Source organism: Meleagris gallopavo, chromosome 1, assembly GCF_905368555.1.
Source record: "Meleagris gallopavo chromosome 1, MGAL_WU_HG_1.1, whole genome shotgun sequence".
NCBI lineage: Eukaryota > Metazoa > Chordata > Aves > Galliformes > Phasianidae > Meleagris > Meleagris gallopavo.
This window is the reverse complement of record NC_139404.1, coordinates 37,250,399-37,263,660: the sequence shown is the minus strand read 5'-3', so window position 1 is coordinate 37,263,660 and position 13,262 is coordinate 37,250,399. Positions and strand designations below refer to the sequence as shown.

At 38.0% G+C, this 13,262-nt stretch overlaps 1 protein-coding gene across 5 annotated transcripts in view; it reads left to right on the top strand.

Moving 5' to 3' along the window:
* Positions 1-509: 509 nt before the first annotated feature.
* Positions 510-13,262, top strand: part of CAPS2 (calcyphosine 2) — a 34,238-nt gene continuing 21,485 nt past the window's right edge. Inside the window, exons 1-8 of one of the 5 annotated variants that reach the window (XR_014882623.1) lie at positions 510-862; positions 1,063-1,169; positions 3,114-3,160; positions 4,093-4,138; positions 4,265-4,384; positions 5,341-5,373; positions 8,874-9,029; positions 11,293-11,415. Coding sequence is in view for 4 of the 5 variants with exons in the window: in XM_085221455.1 (XP_085077581.1) it covers positions 631-862; positions 1,063-1,169; positions 3,114-3,160; positions 4,093-4,138; positions 4,265-4,384; positions 5,341-5,373; positions 8,874-9,029; positions 11,293-11,415 (864 nt within the window). In the remaining variant the exon portion in view is untranslated. The remainder of the gene's footprint in view (positions 863-1,062; positions 1,170-3,113; positions 3,161-4,092; positions 4,139-4,264; positions 4,385-5,340; positions 5,374-8,873; positions 9,030-11,292; positions 11,416-13,262) is intronic. The other 4 variants (XM_085221455.1, XM_085221446.1, XM_010708222.4 and 1 more) reach the window with 4 other exon arrangements.

Below are 13,262 nucleotides of genomic sequence, written 5' to 3'. Positions count from 1 at the left end.
TGCAAACACTGTTGAAATAATTTTCATTTGTTGTCTCATCAGGAATGGTCTATAGTTTTAATGATAGTGTAATGCATTAAGGTTTACACTGGGTAACTTCATTTTTTTTTCCCACAGCTGTTACTGGTTAGACCTTGCAGCTGCGTAATCATTGACTTACCCCTTAGTACTTGTGTCCTTGCTTCATATTAAGGCTATAGAACCTGGCCTGATTCATTGTAACGTGCTGTTATTTTAAGTTAGTATTACCAGATGTTTTAGTGCTTCTCATCCAAGAACTGTAGGGCTTGGTTGTTTCTTATGTATTGTGCCAACTGGATTGTGGCTTTCTGGGTCAATTTTTAAAAAGCTTTTATTATTCTCTTTGTCATAATCATTTCTATCCAGACCTTAGTTTTCTCTTCACTTCATGCACGTGCCTATGATGCTGCAATGCTTCAATTGCAGAAATCACTTAAGAGGTCAGTTTGCCTGAAGAATGCTATTGGTTTTTGGTTTTAGAAGTACGTAGCTTTTAAACAGGTATAGTGCCGTGACTCTTACGCAACTCGGCTGCCTTTTCTCTGCTTGTTTTGCTCCCTCGGAGCCTGAGGGCAGCCCAGGGTCTGCTGAGCCTCCACAGCGCCCTGCATGGCCAGGGGCGGAGTGACGCGGCGCCGTTACCACGGGGACGCTTGGGGCGGCCGCCCTCCTCCGGCCCTCCCTGGTTTGCCCGGCGTTAGCTGCGTTGCGCTCCGCCTGAAGCTTCGTTGGGAGGGCCGGGGCCGTGCCAGGCAGTTTGTGCCGATTTGTGTCGAACGCCTCGAGAAAGGTCGTGCGTCTGGGAGGCCGCCTCAGCGAGTCCTGCGCGTACACAGCGCGGGTGCGTTTCCCGCCTGGTAAAGGGGGTGGGAGGTCCGGAAGGTAGAAGCGGGGTCAGCCTTCGTGGATGGCGGTCTAAAAAGGGAGCGTCTGTTGTCTGGGAAAATACGCAATGAGCTTTGGGTTTAAACTCGCTAGGTGGAAGGAAAAAACAGCCCGGCAGGGAGGGCAAACGGGTGAAATGTGAGCTGTGTTTTTCAGTTTATTCTGAAGGCTGTCACTGCGTTTGTATGGATTTGGAAGTGAAAGGAATTGCTGCATCCCCTCGAAGGCAGACTCAGCTGTTGTCGAGAGGAAAGAAATGTCAGGTATGTTAACAGAGGGTGTGTGGTTGTTTTCTGTCCCTAAACTGAGTTTTTTACAGAACTTTAACCATACACTAAGGTTTTGAGTTCAGGGCTTCAGTGTATTCAGTAGAGAAGAAAGCTTATAAAGAAGTTAATTCTGACAAAGGTGATAGTTTAGTATGATAACTCAATACGACTGTTTCTCAAATAAAGAGAAGGATTTCAGAAAGAGGCACACCAACATGCTGAGTACTACCTGGAGTGTAAGAACAAATTATGTTTGCAGCAAGGACTCAACCTGTGCTCTGTGCTGTTTCAGACTCCTGGTGAAACTGATGACAGCTCTGACTGCGTTTTGTTTTCCAAAAGAGCAATAAAGTATAACAGCCTTCAAAACATAATCTCAGAAGGAGTGATTCCACACTGACTTTGTGTGAAATAAATCCTAGTGCTTAGCATTCGTTATGAGAGGTAATCTTATTTTTCAAGCAGTGACTGACCTTTTGAGTTAAGATAGGTAGACAGGATTACTGTAGCAGAGACTTTCAGGTTAATTTTTGAAAGGCTGACTAGAGTAAATACGATCTTGGATTATGAGAGCTACTGGTTTTATTACAGGTAAAGTAAATATTTTTTGTAAGAGTTGATTTTTCTCACAGATATGGGCGTAAAGTATGCAGTGAAGTAAACTTCATCTGCGGTGTTCCCTTAGCCCGCATGCACCCATTTACCTTCCATGTTTTTTGAAAAAACTTGGGTATTTGCTCTAGGTTGTAAAAGAAACATTCTTTTTATGCCTGTCAGTTTACAAATTTAGACTCCTTATTACATGACTCTTTGTGGCTTGAAAAATTGTAGATTGAAATGACGTTGAGACTGTGTCCTAGTAAATGTGGGTAGTCAACTTTTGTGGGTAGGACAACTTTTCTTTATTCCTCATTTGATGACTCTCAGAAAAGGCATTAAACGTGTTGTGTTCTTTTTTCTTAAAGGCAGTTGAAATGCTGCAGAAAAACTTGTGATTTAATGCACTGCAAAAATACATGAGACAGCACACTATTATCCAAAAAAGACCAGAGTTTGTTTATTTTGGTTAGTTTGAGGAGTAAGACTGTATTTTATCCCTTAAAAGCTTTTAACATATTTCACCACAAGGTGGTGGTGTTCATTATGTGCGGCCGCTCTGAGAGAGATTCTTTCTTTTATCATCTTTTTTTTTTTTTTTCCTTCTTCCCTTTTTCCCCCCAAACCTAAATACCCTTTTCTGAAGACACCGGAAGGTGGTGGTGCTCAGTTTTGAACTCTCTTTTCCAGGGGTATGCTGCCAGGGTGTGTGGGGAGGAAAGCATTTAACAGTTCTGTGATGGCTTTCAAATCATGCATGCATTAGGCCACAGCTGGAAGCAGGATGCTTGCACAGTTCAGGCTGCAATGCTGACATCTATATGTTAAGGTCTTTTAAAAAACAAGATGCTGCAGAACATCTGTGAGCCATATATATATATATTTTTTCCCAACTGGAAGGCCAGCTGGAGGAATTGCTCCTGGCTCGATGTAAACCAGCTGTCTGTCTGTGGTTTCAGTTCATGGGCTGGCTGAGGGCTGGCTTAGAAACATTCCAGCCATCATCCGTGTGACCTGAAATCTGGTGAGCAGTTGTTGTATGATCAAAATCTCAGGAACATGGATTATTTTTAATGTATTAATAGCTGGTGTGGATGCTGTCTGTATTCTTAATGACAAGAAAACTTTCTGTATTGATGACTACTGAATATTCTTGTTTCAAGATCTGTAAGAATCAACTTTGGTGAAAAGCTTTTGTTTTGTCCTTTTCTTAGTGCTATCTCAGTCAAATACATGTATCAGATGTCTGGAGACCTTGGTTCTTAACCAAGGCAGGCTGAAAGAGACAACTGTGTGTTTATCTCCTGATCTCTGTCAGCATGTAATAATGTATCCTTCTAGGGGTGGAGACCAGACACAAGTGCTGCTCGGGGTCCTCGCCCACCAGAGTAAGTCTGCTCATGTTTTTCATCTGATTTCTTTAATAATTTACACCATACAATTGCATTTCTATTGATATGTAAATTGGTGTTTCAAGAAATTTATCATCTTAAGGCTGTTTTCTGTGACATATTTAAAGCAAAAATTTTCAATGCGTTATTTACATTAGTGAAGTGCCTTACAGCCACTGTATCTTTCTATATTATTTTCCAACTGTGTGTCATTATGGCCTTGTGTTGTTCATATCTGCATCAAAGAACTTCAACTTTTTGTGTACTGTCAGTCAGTTTGTAATGAAAAACAACTGGAAATTAATGAGCTCTATTATTTGTAGAAGTAATCATGTTATAATGGAGTTGTTTGGAAATACTAGCAATAAAATTCAGTCCCCCAGAGGGTACCTGAGGTAAAGACATAAGACACAGAAATTTTTAATAAATCTGTGATATTTTCATTTCTTTAAGCAGAAGTGTGTGTGTGTGTGTGTGTCTATACACACTGAAGTATAGTTTGCTTCCACTATGTAGTTAGCTTCCACTGTATTAGTCTAGTTCAGATAATTGAGAAGGCTTGCATCCTGAGGAATTATTGCTTCCCTGTGGGCTCTCTGGTGACTGATCGTAGAGGGGTGTTTCCACAGTCCTGCTGTGGATAATGGAAATAAGAATTCTTGATTTATGATCTGTTGCTTTGCTGGGGCTGTCTGAGGCTGGGAAGGAAGGAGAACCTTGCAGGGGCCTTTTGTGGTTGCTGGTATAAAGGAGGAAAAGCTCAGTGTCTGGCTCCTGAGGGGCTAATAGACGTTTCCTAAGTAGGCTGTTTCTAGTTGTAAGGAAACTTTTTTGTAGGTACTAATAGGAGTAACTATTGGAGTTTGTTTTTAATGTAACTGGAAAAATAAGAAACGTATTGTTCCTAAAATCATTTTAACTTTCTGCAGGGTGCCGTGCCTAGATCTAGGGAAGCTGGGAGATTCTGATGATGAGGTAATTATAAATTAATTTGGTCTTGAATGGTTTTTAGAACTCACGTGTTGCAAGAACTTAGCAAATACATTTCTGAATATTAAAAAAAAAAAAACAAACCCGATCACGTGCCCTTTCTTGTTTTAGGATGGGAACTCTTACGTACCATGCAGTAGAAGTTTTCCTCACACACACTCTCTAAATTCATCTTCGGATTGGAGAACATCATTAGAAATGCCACGTGGGCAGCATCTACCATCTCAACAGGTCAGTCTCTCATAACAAGTCTGTTTAAAATGTGCCCCTTCAGTAGTAATTTGGAAAAAGTAGTTTAATATTTTAGTATCATCATACAGATTTTTTTTTTTTTTTCTTTCTCCTTCAATTAAATTCTCATATCCAATTGCTAATGGTCCAAAATAATTTTGTCAAAGGAGTTTTTACTGAGAAGCCTATAGCATATCCAGTGTTTGTTTAATGCCTGAGCTCATCTTTGTTGGTAGATGCATTTATCCTTCTCACAATCACTTGCAAGAGAGATATTAATAACTAGCTTTATTAACAGTTTGTCAAAGAAACTGAGTAGCATTGAGATAGCATGTAACTTTATCTTTCTGATGTGTTAACTTAAAAAAGTTAAAAGGTAAGATCAGTAGTGATCATTAAACACACGACTGAAGAAAACAACCTAAGCTTATATACGCTTATATAAGCTAAAATAAGCTTAAATAAGCTTATATAAGCTTATAAACAATTAAGAATTCTTTCTATGGAAGAACAGTTACTTTTGAAAAGGGAACTTTTGGAATTAGGTACAGATATTTCTCTCAGACTTTTCCTCAGTCTCTTATCTTTAAGATATGTTTGATATTAATTTTGAAAGTACCCTCAATTGGACTGAGCGCTTTCATTGTTAAAATATCCCAGTCACCTACCAGCATTATTTTCTGGTTGACTAAAACTTAATTGCTGCAAATCTTCGATGCTTTATAAGGAATATCAGTAGTGCAGATGGTAAAGCATTCTGATTTAAAAATTACAGCATTGTTCAGGATCAGCGTCCAGTATAATAAATGTAAAAGTTAATTGCTCAGATAGTTTTCCTTTGAACATTGGTCTGAGTTAAGTTTGGAAAAAATAAAAGTGACAATTTTTTTTTTTGACCATTCCATACGTCTGAGATTTTGCTAATTACTATTTAATTTCTCTTTTTGTTTAAACAGATTTCTAGAATGTCTTGTCAGATGAAAAGAGAGGTAAAGCAGATTAAGAAATGTACACTGACTAAGTTAGCAACTGAACAGTAAACACAGCAGTGAATGGTCTGAAAGTGTAGTATGTTTCAACATCTTTTGCCTTCCAGGAAATAGCTTATTTAACAGTCTTCTTCATGTGTTATTCTACATCCCATAATATTTTGAAAATGTTTCAAAAATGATAATTAGAGAGAAAATGCTGACGTTTAATACAACACTTCTCTATTAGTGATCCCTAAATATTTGAGAGGTTAGGTATCAGGAGCTTTTAAATTAATTCAGGAAGAGTAGTACCAACATATTTTTCTGTCATTGTCATGCACTTAACATAAACTTTGTAATGTTTTATTTGTGCAATTTTATTTGGTTAGAGTGCAGAAAATACCCTGATTTACCAGTGTTATCTGGAAGAACTGGGAAGTACTTTCTACTGTTTAAAAATCTATTATTTCAGAAATATTTAACTTAAACCTAAGAACTACTGAATGACTATGTCTGTCTAGAGCAGTAATGCTGCCAGGGAGAAAACAATTATGAATACATTTACATATAATCTCTGTTCCTAATTTATTGACCTATATGGCAGGACTCCAGATTGGCTGGCACTCGAAGGTGAATCTGCCAGTATCATCATTTTGTTTCCCTGTATGACCAAGTGGTTTCCCAACTTGAAACAAAATATATTTAAATCTGAAATATTTAGTAGGTTTTTTGTTGTTGTTTCTTTTTTAAATAGAGAAAATATAGAGCAGTGTAGAGTAGGAGAGAATTAAAAAGTTTGTATATAGCTTCATTCCTGCACATTGTGTCTCTTGCATGTACTCATGGGTGCTGTAAAATCAAACACTTTGAATTGCAGTAGACCAGTCTCTAGAGGGGGTTTGGTTTGATTGCCTTTGCTAAATGCTCTCTGTCTGGTCCTTGCAATTTCACAGTATAAGCTATAGCCCCTGGGCTGCAAGTGTGCTGCTCCAGGCTGTGCCTCCCTGTCCTCCACGCTCTGTAGAAGAGTCTCTCTCCTGATTGACCTTGTCATTTCCTCCAGAGAAGGCACAGTCTCCTTTCTACCCCCATCCCCTCCTTCAGGTTCCTTTACTTCATCCTGTTTTACTGAAGGTAACTAGTAAAATTGTGAATAAAAATAGACAAACATAAAACATATCCATCACAAAAAACCTGAAGAGGTTTTCTGAATCTGAATAACACTGATTTGCTGCAGCTTCTCACCTACTCTTTATTATTGCTTAAGCTTCTGCATGCTGCCTGAAACCTAACTCTTTTATTGTTTCTTAGAGTTCACAGCTAACGAGTATGTTCATTAATTAGGCAATATGTATGGATTGTACAGACTGAGATAACTGGACTAGGAGTGCTTTAGCTCTCAGAATATCTCTATATCCAACAAAGGTATTCATGCACATTTTAAAATGCACCTGTAAGCACGGGGGGAAGAAAAAGAAAAGGCATAGCTCTGCCAAAAAGAACTTCTGGGTACTGGTGGATGGGAAGCTTAACATGAGCTTGCACTGTGACCTTATAGCCAAGAAAGCCACCATATCCTGGGCTGCATCAAAAGAAGCGTGGCCAGCAGGGTGAGGGAGGTGATCCTGCCTCTCTGCTCTGCACTGGTGAGACCTTACCTGGAGTATTGCATCCAGATGTGGAGTCCTCAGCACAGGAGAGATGTGGACCTGTTGGAGTGCGTCCAGAGGAGGGTCGCAAAAATGATCCAAGGGATGGAACACCTTTCCTGTGAGGATAGGCTGAGAGGGCTGGGGCTCTTCAGGCTGGAGAAGGCTCAGGGGGAGCACGATAGTGATTTTTCAGAATCTATATGAAAGAGGGAGACAGACTCTTTATCAAGTATGGATGTGATGGAACACAGGAAAAAGGTTTCAGTCTAAAACAGGAGATTTAATTGGGTATAAGGAAAGTGTTTTTATGACAGGAGTAGTGAAGCACTGGAACAGGTGCCCAGAAGTGTGGTGGAAGCCCCATTCCTGGAGACACTCAAGGTCAGGCTGGATGGAGCTCTGGGCAACCATCATCTAGCTGTAGGTGTCCCTGTTCATTGCAGGGAAGTTGGACTAGAGGAGACCTTTAAAGGTCTCTTCCAACTCAATTCTATTTTTAACTGCAAATTATCTATTTTCCTTTGTATGGCATTATAATCACAGTGCATACATATTTCAGTTGCTATGCTCTTCTTAGCTTTGGATGCCTATAGTTGTTTGTTTTTTTTTTTAATATGTTCATACAAGTAAATCTATCTAGCTGCAGGAATGCTACAAGAGGTTGGTATGACTTTGACTGTTTCAAAGTCTTTCTTCCTTTCTTCTCTGCTTTCCTTTATCTTGGCTGCTCCCTTTCTGCCTTCGTTATGTCTTAAATACTGTAGTGCTAAATTTACAGTAATGCATCTTCTGTTCATTTACTTTCTTTTTGCCGTCTCTCTCTCTTCTTATTTATTATTTTGCTTGACTTTTGGGGAGAAGACTTTTCAAGCAGTTCTGAAATATTAAGATCACATTCATCTCAGCGAGTGCCCTTTATTTCTGCATTGCTTGCTTTTGGGGCCCTGACTGAGCATTCCTTTAGCAATATATATTCCAGCTTCCTCAGTAACAGTCCGTGTAAGTAAATCTTTCCAAAATAGGTCACTTTTGGAATAATAATTTGAATGTGGTCTTATTATTCAGGGATAAACTAGTAAAGGCACGTGGATCCCCTTTTGAATGAGAAAGTTGCCCTTTAAAGAACATTTTGAAGATCTGAGTTTCTTGAAAAACCGTTTTCTAGAACAGGACTGTTTACTGATGTCCATATCCAGCATTTCTACTGGACACATCTCATCTTAAGAATCTTATTTTTGTTAGCTTTGAGGAGATATCAATTAAACATTGAAGGTGTTGGTTATTCAGGAAGAGAAGGAAGAATGGAATCTTGAGCTTATCTTCTTGCAACTGTTCCTACTCATCAGCCTTCATTGCACAGACTGCTAAAAGGAATGTAAGGTTAGGAAGATACTTAGTTGCCTTCATAGCCTTTTCAGCTGATGTTTTCAGGAAGGGAGTGGACTGCCTAGCACTCATCTACTATTGGAATCTTTGACTAAAAACAGTCCATCAACCTAGTTTCAGCCCTTCAAAATCAGTTGTCAGAATACCTGCTTAATTAATCTGTAACGTCTTATAGGACAGCACCAGTGAATCTTAACTTTGCATAAATGTATTTGGCTGTGTACTACTTAGATTTAAAAAAAAAAAAAAAGGTAGATTTCATAGAACTCTACGAAAATTTAACGTGAATTTGCTGTCATGCACTTTTTTTTTCTTAACGTGAAGCATAGTGTCAAATAGTTTCAGAAGTTATTGCAAATGGGAATTATGAAAATGCTGTTCTCTTTTAAGATCCCAACCAGAGGCATTTATATTAATTACTCCTTCTGTCAAAAGAAAGACTAACTTGTATTGATTACTCTGCATTCTGTTCTGGAGCAGAGGACACTACCAGAAAATCTGCCAACCCCTACAGACAAATATAAACAGAAGTATCGTCAGTATGAAGCAGATATGAAGGAAGAGTATAAGCAGTACTCTGAGAGAACTGCAGAAAAGAAAAGAAACCACCTCCAGTGTCCAGAAGCTTCAGTAAAGGTGCTGGCAAAGTAGTAATTGCATTTTTAAGTGGTAAATGTTTGTTGGTGTTTCATTCAGTGTGTGGAGAGATTTGCATTTGTGTATATATATATATATATATATACATGTGTGTATATATATATGCATTTGTATATATGTATATATAAGAGATTTCCATATATGCTTTTTGGCATTTAACACTTAGCAGAGAATAAAGAATATAGGAAGTTTACTTCAGCTGCTCTATAGAATAAGAGATGGTGGTCCTTGTAAATACGCTTCTGTTCTCTGCTATCATGTCTGCCCTCATAGCGCACGTCTGGCCTGGAAGTTGACATTAGTGTGATTGATGGGGATGAGCCTGGAGCCTAAGAAGATAAGTGACAGGGGAAAGATCTTGGTAAAATGTTATTTCCAAATATGGAAATGCATTCAGGCTTTTTTTTTTCCCTCCCCCTGAGTATTCTGTTGAATTATGTTTGTACCGAGGACTTAGAAAAGAAATGGTGAAATATGTGGTCTGAACCTTTAAGAACTATTCATGCTGAAAATGGACAGAAATATGGAGCTAAGAGAATAGAAAATAATTTCTCTACTTCTTGTCTTGACCTTATGTAAGATCCAGCGCGTGTAGCCCGCAAAGCTTGGACTGCAAGCTGTGTTAATTCTACCAGGTTTCTTAATTGTAAGGTAAAACTAAGCAACAAACAAGGGAAGATCAGGTTCTTGAGTGAAGGTGCCCAGCAAGGAACAGAAACAGAAGTGAGCAGATTATATGAGGACTGGTCAAAGCTAGACTGTGCTGGGGGTAGATGACCGCTTCAGAGTATTACTGGCATACAACATTCAGAATATTAATGGCTAAATACACAGTTGTTGAGCTAATATGCTGTGCCTATTGCTTTTCAGATAAAACGTTTGTAATAATTGACAGATTATTTTATTTGCTTAGTGTTCAGTAGCATGAAGAGAGATGGCTTTGTAGAAAACAAAGATTTTTTTTTATTGCTTGGGTTAAGGTCTCTTTTGCACATATTACTTAAAATTTTAAAGGATTTTCTCCCCTTCGAGCCACACTTCTGATATTCAGGTAATACTTGGAGAACATACAGAACCTTTATTTATTGGTACTTCAAGTAAAAACTGTGTGAAGAAAACAAATTTGTTGTCTTGTTAAGTGTGCTTTTATGTTCGATGGTGGGTAAGAAAGTCCATTCTGGTGTTTTGTGGTAGCATTACTTTTGTTTTTGTTTCCACTCCTACGCACCAGCCTGACACAGTGATGTCATCTGTTTTCCAAGGAGTGAATCCTTCATATACTGTTCTGCAAGCCCATCAAAAGGGTATTGATATGAGTGGCCAAGTTAGTCTGAAACTAACTAAGGAATAGGCAACAAGCCTAAACACAGAGAAAAGGCAGGCCTGGCCCATTCCAGCACATTTGGGTTCAAGACAGGTGAATGCCAAGCACCAGAAGCTGTGTCTGTCAATTCTTGTGGCAGATATAATATCTAACTAAGAAAATTAATCTGCTAGACATTATTGCTATCTTATTAAATAATAAACTTTCATTAGATTTCAAGATATTATTTTGCTCCATTGTTGAAACTTGTAACTTTTCTTCCCTGAAAAGAAGCTGCTCCTATAGCAACGTAGATAATAATTTGTCCCTATTGATTTGTCTCCATGTGTCCTCTTTTCCAAGTTCTGTAATCCTCCATGTGGGAAATACTTCTGTAATCTAGTCAGACTGATTTAGAAGTCTCTTAGAGCCAACACGCTTCAGTCCTTTCTCCTATCCAGACAGCATTTTAACTTCTTTGCTGATCAAAAAGCAGCACCTCTGTGATTGAGATCTTATACACCTGATGGCAAACCTTTTGCTTTATCTTTGATGTTCTTTAACAGAACAGAGAGAGCTCTTGTCTTTTTCAGAGAGGTACTTACAGTCCACTTTCTCCCTGACTTGCTGCTGGTTTTCAGCAAAGTTTGTAGAACCGTGATATTTTTTGACATTTTTTGTTGTTTACTTGTTTCAGTATGATTGGAAGTTGGTAAGCATTCAGAAGTTGGAAAGCAACACTAGTGAGCAAAATCTGTTTTAATAGAAATAGAATAGAGTTCTGTTTTAATAGAAAGCTAGGCTTATAATTTCTTCGCCTTTTTAATTATCATAAAAGTAGGATAAATAAACTTCTAAAAAATGCTTTTAAATAAATTAAGGAAATTGTTTTGATGTTAATAATTTGATTTCTGAAAATAATAATTTATTTTTGCTTAGGGTTCACAGTTTGAAGATGGGCACAATGATGATCGTACAGCTCTTGATGAGAAAGCTCTCCTGCAGCAATGCTACACAAGCAAACCCTACAATACGCAACACAATATGAGGAAATCAGAAGCTGTAAGTGTTTTGGCTGTTGTTGGACTGTTAACTGTCTCTATACTTGTAGAATGACTTGTAGGTGTTCAGTAGAAGTTAGGCTTTTGATGATTTGGTCCTAGTCTGTAATTGTCATTGTAGGGGTTTAAACATTTGTTTCGATGGGAGCTGAGTTAAGTAATCCAGTGAGCAATTTTAAAATCTCTTTTGCAATGCTTGGTATTTTTTATGCTGTAATGTGAATAACTGAGAATGCGCGTTAAAAATCAATAGGTACAACTAAAAAGAGCTGAGTGACTTGTGTGAATCTGACTGTACTGTTCTATGTCTTCTAGTCTCTAGCCTGTACATGAGCCTGTATTCTATGGTGCATAGATTTCATGATTCTGTCAGCTTTTACTCTGACTAGTTTCCCGAGTAAATGGTCTAAGTTTCCTCATTAACTGTTGGAATGGAACATGTGATGATAACCCTCTTCGTAAGCAGTATGGACTCTGCTGTTGGCATTAGATTTAGGTGTCTCCAAGCTCCAAGGGTGGATTGAATTCTACAGCATCTATAAGCAACATGTTCCTGTGCTGCTTCACTATTCCCTTTATGAAGTACTTCTTCCTATCACCATTGTTGAGCCTCAGAAGGCCCAGTGTGTGACTTTGGTCTCCTGGAGGCTGGCTGCTGCTATCTGAAGGAAAAAAAAAAAAAAAGTTTGGCTATGTCATCTTTGCCTTTTAGTTATAGGATTTAGAACACCCCATACCTGCTTCCTTTGCAGTCTAAACAAAACCAAATTCCCTTAGTTTCTCTTTCCAGTTTCTTCTGTTCAGATCCTCTGTTGGATCCTCTCCAGTTTCCTTTCATCCTTATTAATTTTGTGGAAAAGGCAGCCCTTCAAACTGGAAATAGATGTGGCTTTGCTGTTACAAGAGGAAATGCTAATTTCTCTTATATTGACATACTCAGTATGTTTCTTTTATTTCTTACGTAGACACAATTCTTACTCTTTTTAGGACTGATCAACTGGAGCATTGTCCGTTTAAGGCTAAATTTTAAATTGGGCGTTATTTGAAGTGGTGAAGAATCTTAAGATTTTAGGTACTGCTTGATTCAGTATTTTCATGTGCAGAGTGATGGCCTTCATAACTTAATTTTGAAGGTATTATCAAACAGAATTAGCATTCTAACATCCTGATGGAATAATAAGCCATGATAAATTTTATGAGACTATGAAAGTAAATAATTTTTCACTTATTTTGTTTGTTCATTACTAAGTACTGAAGTTCACGTCATTGCAAACATATGTTTGATTTCTGGTCTTGCTAAATTGGATATGAACATTGTGCTATTGATGTCACCATTCATTTTTATGATCAGAAAATCTCTATAGAAAGTACTCTTACGAAGAATTTCCTGTTCATTATTTCTAAAATAAATCTAAAAATCTATACAATACAATGGGCATAATAGGCAGGAGGGGAAGTTTTGATGTACTTTTAGATTAACTACTGCTAAATCAAATAAGCTGAAGAGACTGATAAAAGGAGCAGTGCAGAACAGCCAAATGGCAGGTACACTGCAGCTGGCATGCTTTAAAAGGAAGCCAGCAGGTTTCTGAGGGACTGTCTGAAGCCCTTTTGTTACTGATTAGCACTCATGGTTACACAGGCTGCCTATCTCTTTCTAGGAGCATCTCTTAGGTTCTTTCATGTTCAAGATTCTGATAGAAGTGGTAATAATAGAAAAAATTAGAAGTAACTACTGCTTACGTAATAATTAAATTGGATATGTGTTGCCTCCATTGTAGGCATTTGATTTTTAAAGTACATTTAAAAATTTGCTTAAGAATACACAGTACTTTTAAAATTTTTCTT